The 16262-nt window shown below is 46.8% G+C and overlaps 1 protein-coding gene across 2 annotated transcripts in view; it reads right to left on the bottom strand.

The window, feature by feature from the left end:
• Nucleotides 1-16262, bottom strand: part of ETS1 (ETS proto-oncogene 1, transcription factor) — a 62731-nt gene that overhangs the window by 14147 nt on the left and 32322 nt on the right. Inside the window, exons 2-6 of one of the 2 annotated variants that reach the window (XM_082660629.1) lie at nt 15294-15413; nt 13287-13487; nt 10262-10339; nt 9098-9346; nt 4498-4758 (exon numbers count right to left, since the gene is read on the bottom strand). In XM_082660629.1, the coding sequence (XP_082516755.1) occupies nt 4498-4758; nt 9098-9346; nt 10262-10339; nt 13287-13487; nt 15294-15413 (909 nt within the window). The remainder of the gene's footprint in view (nt 1-4497; nt 4759-9097; nt 9347-10261; nt 10340-13286; nt 13488-15293; nt 15414-16262) is intronic. The other variant, XM_082660630.1, reaches the window with a different exon arrangement.

The raw sequence follows: 16262 nt of genomic DNA, 5'->3' as shown, positions 1-16262 counted from the left end.
CCTCCCCCCCCAACACACAGTGTGAATTAGTGACAAGCAAGAGACAAGACTCCTAATCTACTCTATGGGAGCAACTGAGATAACCAATGAGTGTTCTCATTCTTTAAGAGGGAGAAAGATTTCGTACTCAGGTGAGACATCTGGCACTTAAGGTTCAATTCAAGAGCTACCTTCCTGCAGAAGGCCTGGAATAAGTCCTTTTTGGTGCCTCAGTTTCATCATTGATAAGAGGGGCCTGGAGGGACAGAGAGGAAGGGAAAATACTCTTTGACAATCCAACGTATTATTCTACACCTGCTGAAATGGAAAAAAAAAAAAAATCAGAGATGCCCATGTGTGTCAAGGATCTAGAAAGCTTTTTGTTTAGGTCCATCAAATACATAGAAAACACCAGGCCACTTCTCTCAGTTTGTTTTGTAATCAGATGGGGTTCATAATGTATCTTCGAACAAAAGAAAATGGAGCTCTCTGATCGTATCAGTTTGATAACCAAAAGCGGTCCCAGTAAGGTAAGAAGGTGCATTCTTGGCGGAAGCCAGCACTGCATTTGATGTATTCTTAACTCAGCGAACAGGCAGGCTTTCAAGCCATGTTATCTGCCCACACATCTTGACCTAATTTAACAAGTTGCCATGGGAGCCCAGTGAAGGTTGATGCAATTTTCTTATCTTGGGAGGAAGAATGCAACTGTGCAAGAGAATGTGAAAATTCAGTTTCTAACTGATTTCCACACTTACGGTGCAGTAACTAAGACAGCATCTGAGGAAGTAAAATGTATTCCTTTGAGAGTGAGACGAACAGAGACCTAGGCTCCTACTGCACTGGCAGGAAAATGGATTCACACCCCCGCACAGGGAATCTATACATACATCCTTTAGTTCAAGCCAAGTCATAGTGATGTAAAAGGTACACATGTGCCCCTACCGTGTAGCCACACATACTCTGGAGTTAGTCGAATTTTAAGGAAACAGATTAAAAAAAAAAAAAAAGAGCTCAGAACTTGAGATAGAAAATAGGTGTGACATTTATGAGCAATGAAAAGTCTTGCCAACACTTATACAATGATTTCCACTTTCCAAAGTACTTTTCCAAACTTCAGCTCATCTTAGCATGTCTGCATAGACTCAGAGATGCATTTATAAAAACTCCAGTCACTACACGCTCCCCGCGTGGTGGAGGGGGCTGAGTAAGCATGTTCCATCCCCCTTCCCCGTTCCCTACGATGTATGTGAAATGATAAGGGGTCACAATGAGGGGCAAGATATAGTTTGCACTGAAGACAGGAGAAGTCCACCAGGCACTGAACACAGGAAGAAAAGACACCCAAATTTGGACCGCTCCCGACATGCCTAACAAATTCCTGACCTTCATCAAACCACAGCAATACGAAAATCCAGTTCAAGTCTAAGGACAATGACAATGTCTTGAATTCGTCAAGATAGTGAACCTTCCAAGGCTACGAACACTTGTCTGCACTCAACATGGGCTCAGATTTGCTGAAATAATTGATTTGTTACGAGTGAGCTCTCTCCCCTGCGTCTAGCACCATGTCTAGCACTCATTTGTCTCGTTAATTGAGTTAGTTCAATTACATTTTCACAGATCTCCTACCACCGAGAGAGGGAGGGACACTTCCATTTCACTAAAAGTAGAAGAGGGTGCAAGGTAAATTTGCCTGAAATCACACAGTGTGTTAGCGCTGGGAGGAGCACAGAGGACTTCTGTTTTCTGGGCTATTGTTTGCACCTCCATCTGAGATGGTTTGAAAAGTTAAATCCCCAGTTATAAAGAAGAAACAACTGAATGGTAAGATACTTAAAAAAAGGTTTTTTAGTTCAAATGACTACTTGAATTTTTGAGATCTTTAACTGATAATCATCCTCTCTTTGCTTCCATTCACTGAATTAGTTTTATTCCCCTAGAAAGAAAGAGATAGAGATAGAGACAGAGACAGAGACAGAGACAGAGAGGCAGAGAAAGAGAGAGGAAAAGAGAGGGAGGGAGGGAGGGAGGGGGGAAGGGAGGGACGGAGGGGCATCCATTAAAAATAATCTATCCAAATAAGGGATGACATCAAACATAACTCACAGCTCCAGGATATTCCTGTATTTGTCCTGAAAAGAGCTTTTGAGGTTCTCATCTGTTTGCCTCTGGGTTAGGATTGCCAGAGAAGCCTCACAGGCGGCATTCTGGTGTTGGCCCTCTTGATGACAGTTCATGTCCCTAATTTGTACTTCACACTCATTCCTCGTTCTTAAAATTTCCAATTCACCCTTTTCCTTCTCTTCTTGAAACTGGGACACGTGGGGAGATTCCCAACTCTCAGATAATTCTTGCCAAGGTACTGAGATCATCTCAGTCAAAACCCTTTAAATCACTCTTGTAGACTATTAGCTCTGCAAGCTTCTCCCACCTACGAAATCCAATAACTAATATATATATATACCCCTCTCAGAGGAGTTTCTATTTGAGGTGGAGATGAGGCATTCACCGTTTCTAGAAACTTCTAGACTTTCTGGAGTGTAGCCATGAATCCTTAACAGAATCTTTTCCCATGAAGGCTGACCTAAATCATAAGACTCTCTTTGGCCAGAACCCAAACTTTAGAACTTAAAGTCAGTTTATTTAATATCATTATCCACAAAACCGCCTTAACTAGCAACATGTTCAGAACTGTACACCAAGCTGAGAGAGAATGATGAAAATTGTCATATGGGAGAAAATTATAATCGTGCCTGGCAATGGTGGTTATGGTGGAGATTATGCCAGAGGGAATAAGGCAGGACCTTTAATAAGGAGAAACTAAGTTGAGGATTTGGTCCTGGAAGCTAGGGCAGAAGGAGAAGAGGTGGCCTTTACACTTGGGCAAACGACAGAGCCGAGTGTAACCTGCGCCATAAGAACAGAAGCAAGTACAGCCACTTAGAGACGTCTGCCGCCTCCACAGCCCAGAGTCATGTCAGAGCTGCCCCGGCCTCTCCTCCTCCTAATCAAGCAGCACTTCTCTCCTCCTTCATCAGTGTATCCAACTGGAGTCCAGTTCTTAAAATACCTAAGAGTTATTACAGAAGCCAGCACTCCTGTGCATATTGAAAGAGACTTTATATACTTTCCTTATTCCAGGTGTCATTAATGGAAAAGGGCAAACTTTCATTGTCTGCTGCCCAAGATGGGAAGGAACTCCCTGGTAAAGCAGCAAGTTCCCATCTACTCGAGATGTTCCAGTGAGGACCTGGGGAATATACTGCAGCAAGAAGAAAGTAGGGAACCTTTAAGCTCCTTTCTGGCCCACGACTCTATATACAGACCTTGTCGCTACCTCAAAATCCAGACCTAGCTCCTGAGCACCTATCCGTGCACTGAACCGCATGGGGAGCTGGAAGAATGCAACGTAAAAGACACACACACCCCGATCCTTGAAGGAGGAGGAACTTTTCTAAGCATGTGAGCTGTTCTCAAAGGTCAGCTGGCTTTCCTAGTAAAGACCTGAGATTTCCCTCACACAAGAACAGGGATCTAGCACACTCTTCAGATCAGACAGACACGTCACTAGAAACACAGATCTTGCTGTCTGTCTTCATCCATACAGAGGGTCCCCACCAGTGACCTGTCCAGGGTGGATAAACTGTAAGAGAACAGAGGGCAAGGTCACAGCTGTGTCATCCAAGCTTAAAAATAAGCTCTGCTCGTGACACAATTTCTAATGTTTACAAAACACGACAATCTTACAGAAAGGGTCTGATCGTTAACATGCGTCTGCTCCTTGGACAGTTGTCAGATATACTCTTCAAACCCTTCCAGAGCTAGACAGCCTATGGGCCACACCTTGCTTGGACAATGAATCATTTTGCTCTAGTACCAGATTCTCAATCAAAGCCCAGACTCTCAACATACATCTTCCTTCCTCTGTGACATTTCTTCGGTCACCACTACTACAACTTTCACTCCTGGAAAAAAATCAACAGTAAAGCTAAGCGACAAGAAAGGTTTCCTACATAGGGCAGGATCCGGCCAGAGTGTCCGGTGACTGAGGGCACTGTTCCCATTGGAGAGACCGGCCAAATACTGAGGATTCTACTGCAGATGAGTCCAGGGTGTAGGCCATTCCGTGATGGCTTTGAGAGATGCCACTGCTGGTTTTGGGTTTAGAGAGACCTCCCAAGAGCAGGCAAGAAGTCCTTTGATGCTAGACCATAAGGCAGAGCTTCCAGAAACACCAAATCAACAGAGTTCCCTTCTCCCAGCGCGGGGTAAATATCCAAAATATCAGTTTTCCCTACCAATCCTGGAAAGGATCCCTTGGGACAGAACGACACTGCTTGCTTCCAAAAGCCAATGGCTATTCACAGAGTGGCTTGAGAGGCTGACCCAACCTCTCCGAGTCTACTTCTCCCCACCCCCCCGGAAAGAAAGAGGCTGGCTTCAGGGGCTGGGAATGTGCACAGAAGCTTCCAGGGAGCCCACCCTCAGCGAGCAGGAGGCGGGGCGGGCGCCTACCTGTGTAGCCAGCCAGGGCCGCAGCAGGGATGACAGGCTTGTCCTTGTTGAGGTCAGCACGGTCACGCACATAGTCCTTGAAGGTGCCCTTGGGCTTGTGGTTGGGCAGGGCGGCTGGGTAGTCCTCTGAGTCAAAGCTGTCGTAGGACGGGACGCGCTGCAGGCTGTTGAAGGATGACTGGCTGCTCCAGGACTGCGTGAGGCGGTCGCAGCTATCGTAGCTCTCTATGCTCTCAAAGGAGTCCTGGCCCCCGAGCTTGCCTGGAGGAAGAGGAGGTGGGAGGAGGGCAGGGAGGAGGGATGGGAAGAGACACTGTGAAACCCTCTCGGTGAGGATGCGCAGGACGGATGGAGGGAGTGGCCGGTGGGGATGGAGGCGTGTGGGTTTGCTCTGGGGAGGAGGGGCTGCCTGGGCCCAGTCTGCGAGCCCCCTGCGTGGTCTCGTCTTGCTCCAGAGCCCCTAGGACAGAGATGCAGAGTCGGGCGCAGCTTCCATCTGCCAGAGGGAGACAGCAGTGTTTGGGACCGCAAGAATTCCAGAGCCAGAAATCTACAGGCTGAGAATCATGCCGGCTATGATGGGATTTCTGGCTGATGAATTAGACCCAATGAGTAGATGAGGAAATCTGAGCAGTGTCAGGCCCAATTCATTCCCTATCCTAACTCAAGCCAGGGAGACGATTTCAAAAGGCCCCATGGCAAAATATTCTGGTCATGAGAAAAAAAAAATTCCATTAGACTAAGAGCAGATTGACCTTCCTTGACCTTGGAACTAAAATATTATTTTTTAGCCTTTCTTCCAAACACTCTTTTAAAATGAAATAAATGCAGTACTGCCTCTGTGCCTTCTCAAACAGAGAAAGAAGTTATGATATGCTTTTTCCAGGAGGTTAAAAAAAGCAAACACTATCCCTCTTCTAAATAGAAATCCATATTCTTTATTCTCTCCAAGTGCAGCTTTGTACTTGAAATTTGTACTTTATTAGGGAAACGTAGGCAATAAAAAACAAAGAAGTCGATTAAAGAGTTAAGGTCCACAGCAGTGTCAGAAATCCTTTACTGTATGAGTTGCTTAAGGCATTCTTAACTGACCACAAGATCATGCAAGTTCATTAATTTCCCAAACCAGGTTATAAACAGCTGCTAGGATTGCATAATAGCTGCTAGAGAAATTTCCACTGGCGAAAATGCCATTAAGAAGGAGCCTAACAAAATGGGGGGGGGGGACCAAAAATAAATGCATCTAACTACTGAAAAGGCTCACAGGAATATTTTTTTATGTTTTATTTCCAGATACTTTCCAGGCAACCTAAATTAAATCATGGGAGATTAAATGGCCACCTCAGCAAATTCAAGAAGCCAAAGGATGTGACAAATGTGTGTGCAGAAATACCTGTGAGTCAGGGCTGGCTGGTCCACCATGAAATTCAACCCCAGAATAAGGCTGGCATACACAGCGTAATACTAATATGTTTCTGGCGTATTCTCCCCTTCATAACAGAGGGAATTCGTTAAACCAGTGAAATTCAAATATTTAATCTTGGTGTCCAAACCAAAATTAAATATACAGTAATTAAGAAGGAAGATACATTGCTTCCAAAAACAAATTTTTTTTAACCCCAGATAAAAGATACTCAGTTAAATATGTAATTTTTGCATAATCTCCCCTTGTAGATGTCCTGAACCTCTTAACACCTCCAGTGCTGCTTGGAACAGAAACATAGTTATTTAGCTGCTTCATCTCATTCTTTCTTCCACTCACTCATTCAAAGAAGGGTAATCCCCAGAAGGTAGGTACATGGAAGAGCTTCATGGAATCATCGGCCCCGCCTACCCAGTCCACTGTCATATTTGCAACTTTTTATTATTATTATCTACTCAGTACTCTGTAATGACCTACATGGGAAAAGAATCTGAAAAAGAGTGTATATAGGTATACCTATAACTGATTCACTTTGCTGTACACCTGAAACTAACACAACACTGTAAATCAACTCTACTCTAATACAAATATTTTAAAAATAAAAAAAGAAGGGACTGTCCCTTACAGAAATTCACATTAAAAGGCTCAAGAAAACAGCCCCCAACCAAGAAGGCAACAGCTCCTTTTCAACAGAACAGGAAATTTTGTGGTCTCTCATGAAAAGGTATTTGCTCACACCCGCTATCCATCTTACACATACCAAAAACCTAAGAAAGAAAGTTTATATTTTCATGAAGAATACTCCCACAAAGTCACCGATGTCGAGGCTGTAGTTATACTCAAATGTCCCTGAGATGATTCTCTCAGTCATTTTTATATTTGGAGGGTACAGAGACTGGAATTTTCACATGCAAGACAGCTGAGCTTCCAAGGAGTCCCAATAAGCAAGGGCACTAAACGAGGCCAGAACCACTCTCTGGCAGCCTCTCAAACATGAACCGAATGCAAGTCTGTGGAGAGTTGCAGTTTATAGCAGTAGGCTACTTTCATTTTAGCTCTCTTTCACAATCCTGGAGCTGGGAACCATCATTTACGGGTATTTTCTCCCAAAATGGGTTGACTCCAACTGGATTAGACACTCGGTTAGGCTACTGTGCTCACGCAGGGAAGCTCCACGCCATCCATCAGCTGGCTTTCCTGAGAAATGTCTCAGCGAGGTCCTTCCAAAGCTATTCCACCACACAGACCTCGGAGCACCCAGAACAGTAGGTTGGGGGAGACAACGGCGGCCCACTGAACAGACTAGCACAAGGAAGACAGCTCTCCGAGTCCAAAGAAGTGGAACATCGAAGCACTCTATACCCTAATGCAGTACACGAACACTACGATGATTGTTGATAATAAGAAGCTCACAGTGATGCTTTCAGTCTAGACCGATCCTACCACGTCAGAGCCAATCAGCCCCTAGAATACATCCTGTCTGCGGCACTTCTAACTCGCCAGAAGCAACCGTGAACGGACCGGTCTCCCCTTCAAGTCTGTGTGGTGTGAAGCTTGGTGCGAGTGAGGGAGAAGGAGGCCAGAGAGAAAGCCCTCCTGTCCCTTGGTACAGGTCACCGTCTGGTCCATCGGGATTCATTTGGGGTCGCGGGGCGGGTGGGGACCAAAACCAAAAACCAAGAGAAGGAGAGGGAGAAGGGGGAATTGCACAAATGCAAAGCCAGACGCAACTGGTAAATGACCTGGCAGCAGATCTGCCCAAAGTGACAGCACGGCTGAGTCCCCACGCACACTCAGCCTCATCACACACGCACAGGAAGCCCCGTGAGAAAGAAAGGTGCTCTGTTGCTGTGACCCGCCTGAGAAAAAAGGTACACATATGTGTAAGTATTTAAATAGACCGGCATCCAAAAATAAAGAAGAAAGGGGAAGGCAAAGCTGGTCCCACCCATCCCCTTCTGTCTGAAACACAAACACCCCGGGGCTGCAAGAAGGCAGATTACAGGTTCCGATTTTGCTGGGGACTTTCCCTCTGCAGGCTTGCTGGTCATCTCGAGGCCTGCTGGGAGGAAGTAGGAACCTGAACACTTGAAGGAGATGACAACGTGTGCAGCCCGTGAGGCCTTTGGGGCCTCACTGAGGAGAGGAGCAGGGTCATCACTGAGCAGAAATCACCACGAGGCGGCCAGGCCCGACTTCCGTGACCAAAGGCCTCGCAAGCATCGCTCGGAAGGGCTTTCTCCTGTCCTCTTCCTGTCTGTACTTCTCTCCCATTTACCCATCGGAATAGTCATCTTTTTCAACTTGTTAGAAATCAGCTATAGGTCTTCCTGGATGAACAAGTCCCTCTTTACGATGGACTGCGCTTTTGTCAGAAACAAAACAATCTGGACACGTCACTAGGTGAGCCGTGCCTCTGAATGTTTACGTCCTGATCTTAAAAATTGGGCGTACTTAACCTTTTTTGCTTTATAAAGTCAGCCAGCTCTATTTTGAACCATTTATTTCACTGTCAGTGAGTATTTTATCATTGCCATAACAGTCATGGCAACAAGAGTACCTTCTTCCGGAAGCCTCTGGCCGCCTCTTTCCCTGGTCCTCTACCTAAATACACCCTTTCACCACACTGCTGAAGACTGGTTCCAAATAAGCTGTTGGTTAGCCATCTTCTATCTTCCCAAACCAAAGAAGGCACAGGAGGCTAGGAAGCCCAGGCTGAGAAGCAGAGGTCATTCAGATACCAAGCCAGGATGTGCAGTCTGACCGGGAATACCTGGAACACCAGGATGATGTGGGCTCTCCAGGAGGGTCTCTGAAATCATTTTTATGTGATTGTGTCCTCCTTAAGCAAAATCCTCTCCAAGAAAATAACGCATACCTTCGAAAAGAGCCACGAGCACCTGAAGCTATCACGTGGTGAAATGTTTTACCCACATAAGAAAGGCGATTGTTCTTCCTGCCAGATTTCAGTTCCACCATGGACCCAGAGCCTTTGGCATCATGAAGGACTTGGCTACCATTCCATGATACAAAGTTCTTAATATCTAGACATTCTAAGACGGAAAGGCTAAAACTCAGGAATGCCCGGGGCTAAGAGCAAGGGGGAAAAAGTGGGACCTGGAGAGCTCACAAACTCACGTAATTCTTAGAATTTTCTAGAGCGGAAATCCGACCTACCACGACTGGTCCTCCCCATGCACATGTTGTCTGGGGTCACCACTTCTTGTTTGATGGCAAAGTAGTCAGTCTGCAAGGTGTCCGTCTGCAGAGGGTCCCGGAGGATGACCGAGGGGTAGTCGTTCTCATACTTGAGGGAGAGGAGCTCCTCCGAGCTGATGGGATGGAGGGTCTGGTAGGACTCTGTAATGAAGCTGGGCTCGGAGAACTCCGATGGAGGGACACACTGGGCATGCTCGATACCGTAGCCTGGAAACACAGAGCATGGGCAATTGGAGAGAGGAGAGATGCATACCGGAAACAGGCCGTTCCTCCCCATTTACAAGGGCCCCGCAATGTCAAACAAGCTGACTACCTTTGGGAATGCAGGAAAAATATTTTAAGTGAAAAGGGCCTGGGTTTTCAACCTTGCGCCACTACTCAAGAGCTGTGGCCCTTGACGAGACACTTCCCTTTTCTGACTTGATTTTTTCATCTCGAAAATAGGAATGGTGGCAACCTTCCTCGGGGTGTTGCGATGCAGATCCAATGACAGCATACGTGGAAAAAGCCTACCCACATTTCTAGCACACAATAAGCTCGTTGTTGTTGTTAGGATAAAAATCATAATAGTAAAAAGATAAAGTGAAAATAAACCTGCTTAAGACACCCTTTGAAAGCAAAGCCATCAGATAAGCACAGCCCGAGGCTAATTCTCTCCCTCCGGCCACCCAGGAGGCCTGGTGAGGGATAAGGTACTACAAGGAGGAGGCTTTACGTTCCTGAGGCTGCAGGGCATGCTCTGGAGGAAGGATTTCAGAGGAAGTGCTGCCACATCTACCAGAAAAAGGAAAGAACAAGGTCCAGGGCAAAATGCCTGACCCGAACCTCTGATGGCCACCACGGGGCACATAAGAGTTTGGAGGCAAGTCATTGTCTCTCTGTGCGACCTTCATGCTGAAGACATGGGAAAGACCCCGGTGTAGGTGCGTGCAGGTGAATAAAATGTGCAGATAGGCTGAAGCCTTGTGCTTGTGGGAAGAGCAAAACAACCAAGAGTCTACATTTAAGGAAATATTATTTTCTGTAGCATTACCAGGCGGGGGCCTGAGATGGCCTAGGACAGGGATCCTTTCCTAAGTTCCCATGACAGGAAGAGGGGGGAAGAGCAGGGGGTGAACTTACTAATGAAGTAATCCGAGGTATAGCGCGACTCTGGGTAGGGAGGGTTGACTCCATTCACTTGGTACGGCTTCACATCCTCTGCAACAGACAGGGGAGGCATGAAACAAAGAGGTCAGCGTGCAAGCAACGCTCAGCCGAAGAGGACCCTGGACAAAAGGACCACAGTGATCTCAGCCCCTCTTCGCAGAAATCTGCATGTCCACCGACTGAGCTGGTGTCGGAGTCTCCCCTGACGGGGGCCTTGTCTAGAGACGAGCTCACTAAAGGATGGCTAAGTTTATGATTCCAGTAGCTGCAGAATGGGATTTAGTATCTTGGAAAGCGCATTCTGTGAGTAACCTCTAAGGGGTGGGGAGGCATCCACCCCCTTTCTGATGCATGCGTGTGCCGCCAGCAGCCGAGGCTTGAAGGCATGTTGGGAGGTTACCAGCCACCAATACTCAACCTGATCGGGTCCAAAGCTTCTCAGAAATACAGGACAATCTCTAGACAGGTAGATTTAGAGCCTCCATTTCTTCCAACAGATGTCTGGTTTTTTGGTGTTTTTTTTTTTTTTGCGGTACGCGGGCCTCTCACCGTTGTGGCCCCTCCCGACACAGGTTCCGGACGCGCAGGCTCAGCGGCCGTGGCTCACGGGCCCAGCCGCTCCGCGGCATGTGGGATCTTCCCGGACCGGGGCATGAACCCGTGTCCCCTGCATCGGCAGGCGGACTCTCAACCACTGCGTCACCAGGGAAGCCCCAGATGTCTGGTTTTCGTTTTGTGTTTTTTCTGTGGCCCTCAAATGTCAAGTTCAGGCCCAGATAAGATGCTAGTAAGGTGACTCTACTTAGTGAAATATGACAGGGCTCATACAAAGAGAGAGAAGAGCCACATAACCACACTCCTGTCCAGGTGCCAACCTCCGTAGGAATGAGAATGGAACATAGATGAAGGCACCCAAGCAGAGGAAGGCTCTCTCCATGGGACTAAGGTGAGCCTGTGGATCGTCTAATGACCCTGGAATCTGCTGGTGGCCCCTGACCGTCGCATGGCACAGTATGATTACGTTTCACTGTAAGAATCAGACATAAAGACAGAGGGTTGGTTTGGGTTTCTCCTCAGGTATTTGATAGCTTGTTGGGAGCAGAGACTGCTGGGAAAACAAGTTTATGCCTGCACAGAAAAACAGTTCCCAGCTGAGATAAAATGATTAAACTCGGCTTCAGCAGCTTATCAGATTGAAACATCCCCTGTACCTTTGGCCTGCCACCCCACCCAGAAAAGCTATGTTTTTTCGGCGCTGGGTTGCCTTAGTTTAATCACAGAACAAAAGCTGTAGCCTCAATACAAACATCACGTTCAGTTGTTCAAGGACCTGAGGAAGGACGATCCTCCTGCCTCTCTCCCTTGAAAATGTTGTGAGATGTTCTCAAACCCACTCCATTATTTCCCAATTCTCCTAAATTTGCTTGTATTGCTCCTTCGCAGGAAGGTAGGCCAGAAGCTACCCCACGAGTCCCCATCACTACACAAAGAACACAGGACAGGAAGTTCGAGTGAAAAGACCTAGGTTTAAGGAAACAAGTGATGTTGAGGAAACCACCTAACCTGTCCTCGTTTTACAGACAAGGACACCGAGAGAACATGCCCTTCCCATGTCCCAGGGTTGTTTTGAGAGTCCTATGAGAAAAACGCAGTTTCAAGCACTTTGGAAACAAGGAGGTGCTGTACAGATGAGTTATAACTGATCAGAGGCAGGTTTAGACACTCCAGGACAGCTGCTGCCCCAGGGTGAAGACTGGAGGGAAACGGTGAATTAGCAGCATATATTGGGGCGACACAGTCTGGTGTACCCCGCCCCCCACTGCTGTGTTTATAAGCCAATGCTTGCATCAGATCTGTTCCGAGCCTGCTGTCTCTTTTCCCTCTATACACAGGTGCTCACGTCAACACGTGTGAGTGGTTTGTGTGCAGTTACACCGAGATCATGGTGTGGCTTCGGGGAAGGCTAGATTCACCTAGTTCTCGACTCTGCTTATATTTCTTTTTCAGCACAAGCTGAAGGGAAGGGGAAAAAAGAAAAAGATAACACTTCTGTGCCCAGAGGAGTCTAATTTGGGTCTCTCCTGGGCATTGCAGAGTGGAAAATATCCTTAAACAAAGGAAGGTATTATATGGAATAAAAGTGCTAAGCCCGAGTTCTGCTCCCTGCCCCCCCCCTCCCCCCGTCACCGCGTCTGCGCCAGGGCTTGGAGCTGGTGACCACAGGGAAAGGGTGGGCCTGGGTCAGAGAGGGCAACAGGCTTCTAGGCTTACAGTCAGCTGGAGGGCACTGCTGACTGCTGGTAACTGCAATTTATTTTAAGAAGAAATTCAGAAAAATAAGCGCAAAAACACCCAAGTTTGCCGCCTGCTGCTGTTTCTATACTCAGCCAGGACTGTGGTACATGAGTCACTTGGTCCAGAAAGGTTGGAAGAGGCTGGTAGGGGAGGCCATGTCATTACAAGGTTGCAACACGGCGTCCTGACATAACCCCAGTTTCTGCTCCAGATGGAAAAGGTGTACCTCGCGACTGCAATTCCAATCTAGTTAGTGGGCAGAGAAGCCTGCTTATTAAGAAGCTCTGAGGAACGAAGCTTGGATGTGGCCGTGGATCAAGACAGTGTGTCTTAAGAGTATCAGGAAAAAAAAAAGAGAGAGAGAGAGAGAAAGAAAGAAAAACTCTCTTGTTGCTGGCTGTGGGCACTGCTTGTTCAAACAGTACATGAGTCTAAGATAAAGTCTGGGATCAGAACTCTGCATACCAATAAGCTTCAGGAGTAGAGACTAGCTAAAGATTAAAACTGGAACCTCCAGTACACAGAAGAAAAAGAAACTACCATTTATGGAACACCTGCTATTTACCAGGCACTGTCTACGCCGTGCTGTGATTGGATGCCCAGGTGATGGCATCGACGTTGCACCACTGGGCACGCTCCTGGACCTACTCTCAAAGCCACGCCCCCCCCCGGCTCCCACCTCACCCTGCCCCCATGCATTTACCTTTCTGCAGGATCTCCAGATGCTCCCACAAGATGTCCCCAACGAAGTCTGGAGCCAGCTCGAGAAAGCAGTCTTTCCCCAGCGCGCAGAGGGCTGCCCCATTCATACAGAACTTCTGGAAGTCCACACCCTTTAGGCTGAACTCATTGACGGCCCACATCACCCAGTCCCGAACATGGGTCTCTGTCCACTGCCGGGGGTCTGCGGGGAGAGATCAAATGACGTTCCAGCAGATCGAGCTCTTAACTCTTCCCTGAGCCTCAGAGACAATACGAAAGCATCTGACCTTCACTGAGGATGTTCTCGGATTCACAGTATTAGGAATGCCTGATGGGGCATCTTCCATAACCCTCCCCCCACCCCCACCCCCGCATCCAACAGCCCCATCTTCTCTATCTTGCCAGCTAGAAGATCACTGTCATCAGCTAGAAAGGAGCAGAGAATTCTCCACCCTTAGAATCTTCAGACCGAGATTCCAGGGATCTCCTCTTTCACTGCCTTATTTCCATCAGACTTTTTTAAAGCCTGGGACAAGGGAACAAATGACTTCTTTAACAGCAATAATAACAAAGTCAAGTGTGCTCTGGACGTTGCACTCACCGCTCCCTGCTCTTAACTCTTATAATTTACTTGAGACCATTATGCTTAGTTATTTTTATCTTAATCATGGCTAGCCCAGTTGTCCCTGGGTATCCAAGGAGGATTGGTTTCCGAACGCCCTCGGATACCAAAATCTGTGGATGCTCATCTCCCTTATGTAAGAGGGCAGGTTAGGGTACAGTCAGCCCTCTGTATCCACGGGTTCCTGCATCTGCAGGTTCAACCAACCGAATCCGACTTGTGGTTGGCTGAATCTGCCAACGAGGAGCCCTGGGAGGGCTGACTGTACTCATCAGAGCAATTAGTAATAGTAAGCCATTCGAATGATACTTGGTAATAACGACATCATTAGGTACCTGTATTATACCAGATACCCTTCAAAATATATACACATCACAGGCCCTGCGTTGAGTAGAAGTGTAGGACAGACGACATATAATCTTCACGCATGACCCCTGTTTTAACATGACTACACCAGCTAATGACACTTAAAGAGCTCAGATGATGGCAGGCTGTGATGCCTACAGCATGCCTGCTCTCAAGGTCACCCCCTTCAATCTAGACGCTGACTTTATGAGATGTTGGAAAACCCAGTGGTCAGAATTCACTGTATTCTGCCTTGTGATTGGGCACTGCTGTCAGCTGAGGTTTGTGGGAAAGCAGAATACGTGGAAAGGTAGACAGACACACTCACAGAATCTACTGAAGGCTTTCGTCTGGCAGGGCGGAAGCCTCTCATGCAGCAGTAGCACTAGCCTGGTCTAAAGACAGCTTTTGTTTCTCTGACTCAATAGAAAAGTGTTCTTTCTGCTCTCAACTGTTCAGGAAATGCTGCTTGGTCAAGGCTTAAGTCTTCCCCCATCAGTTTTCCTTTCTGACAACGCAGGTCACTTCCCCTTACATTCCTGAATAAACCCTTTTGGATGAGAACACCCAAAGGTAAACACATTTCACCAAAGGACACGGAAAAGAAAAGAGTAAATTCCCAGAAATGCAGGTCATCGAGTTCATCCAATGGCGGCCCAGAATGACTCCAAGGCCATGCCTTCCAAACTTGTCTGTACCGTGGAGGCACTTGAGAAGCTTCAGAATTACCGATGCGACCAGCAATTGTGACTTAATTGGTCTGGGACCTGACCTGGACTGTGGAATTTTTTGACGATCCCCCGTCTAATGTGCAAACAAGTTTGGGCACCACTGCCCTAAAACCAAGATGGCAGGGGCAAGCCTGGGAGATGAAGGAGCATCAGTATGCGTCTATGCTTGTTCCAACAGAGGTCTGCAACGATCTGTGGCTGCTGACTGAAGCACGCTGAGTAATAATGTCTATCTCACTCAACAGGTGAGAAAACTACCCATACCTCAAAGTCTGATCCCATCCTCTCTCCTTCCAACTACAAAACCTACCTTTTGGAATTCCCAGCCGTTGCTGCTCTTTAGAGAAACCACTGAAAGTAGCTTTCAAGGCTTGAGACATCATTTCTTTGCTGCTTGGAGTTAAGAGTGGAACATCTGCACATTCCATATCTGTAAGGAAAAAATAGCACATGAATACTAACAAAAACGAAGTAGGTGATGGATGTTAGCTAGACGGGTGGTGGTGATCGCTGTGCGATAGACAGAAATATCAAATCATTATGTTGTATACCTGAAACTAACATAAGGTTACATGTCAGTTATACCTCAATTTTAAAGATAAAACTAACTAGGTAATTAACCACCCATAAAATATCATGGAGCATGAATGGTCTGAAGAAGACAAGCTGAGAAATAACTGTAGTAGCATCCTCACCAGGGCAGGTAAAATTTGGGGGGCTTTCCACAATGTGGTAGGGCCCATAAAAAACACCCAAAAAAACAAAAAACCTGACTCTTGCCTCATACGCCCTGCCTCTCTGACAAAATACGTTTATTCTTTCTGCATAGCTCTGCTAATTCCCCCACAGCCCCTACCCATCCTTCACACTCACTGAGAATATTAATGTTTCTACATGCTTGCTGTTACCTATGAAAAGGAAGTAACAACATCCGTTCAATAAATAATTATTTAGCATTTGTTACATGCAAGGGATTAGCGAAAGAACAGTGAACAAGACAGTAATGATCCCTAGCCTGATGGAGCTGGATATCAGATTCTGGCAGGGAAATCAGTCATTAAAAAAACGATTTACACAATTAAACGTTCAAATACAATGTCAGTAAGGGCTTCATAGGAGGAGTAGAAGATGCAGTGTTAACACGTAACAGGGAGTCCTGCAGGTCTGGAGGAATCAGAGAAGGCCTCCTTTAGAAGTGAGATGTTTGACCTGAGACCTGAAGGATACACAGGAGTTTTTTAAAAACTACTCCAGACCAGTGGTTCTCAAAGTGTGGTCC

The sequence above is a fragment of the Grampus griseus genome, assembly GCF_964374135.1.
Source record: "Grampus griseus genome assembly, chromosome: 8".
NCBI classification, from domain to species: Eukaryota; Metazoa; Chordata; class Mammalia; order Artiodactyla; family Delphinidae; genus Grampus; species Grampus griseus.
Note: the sequence above shows the minus strand (reverse complement) of the source record. Positions and strands in the feature narration are given on the sequence as shown.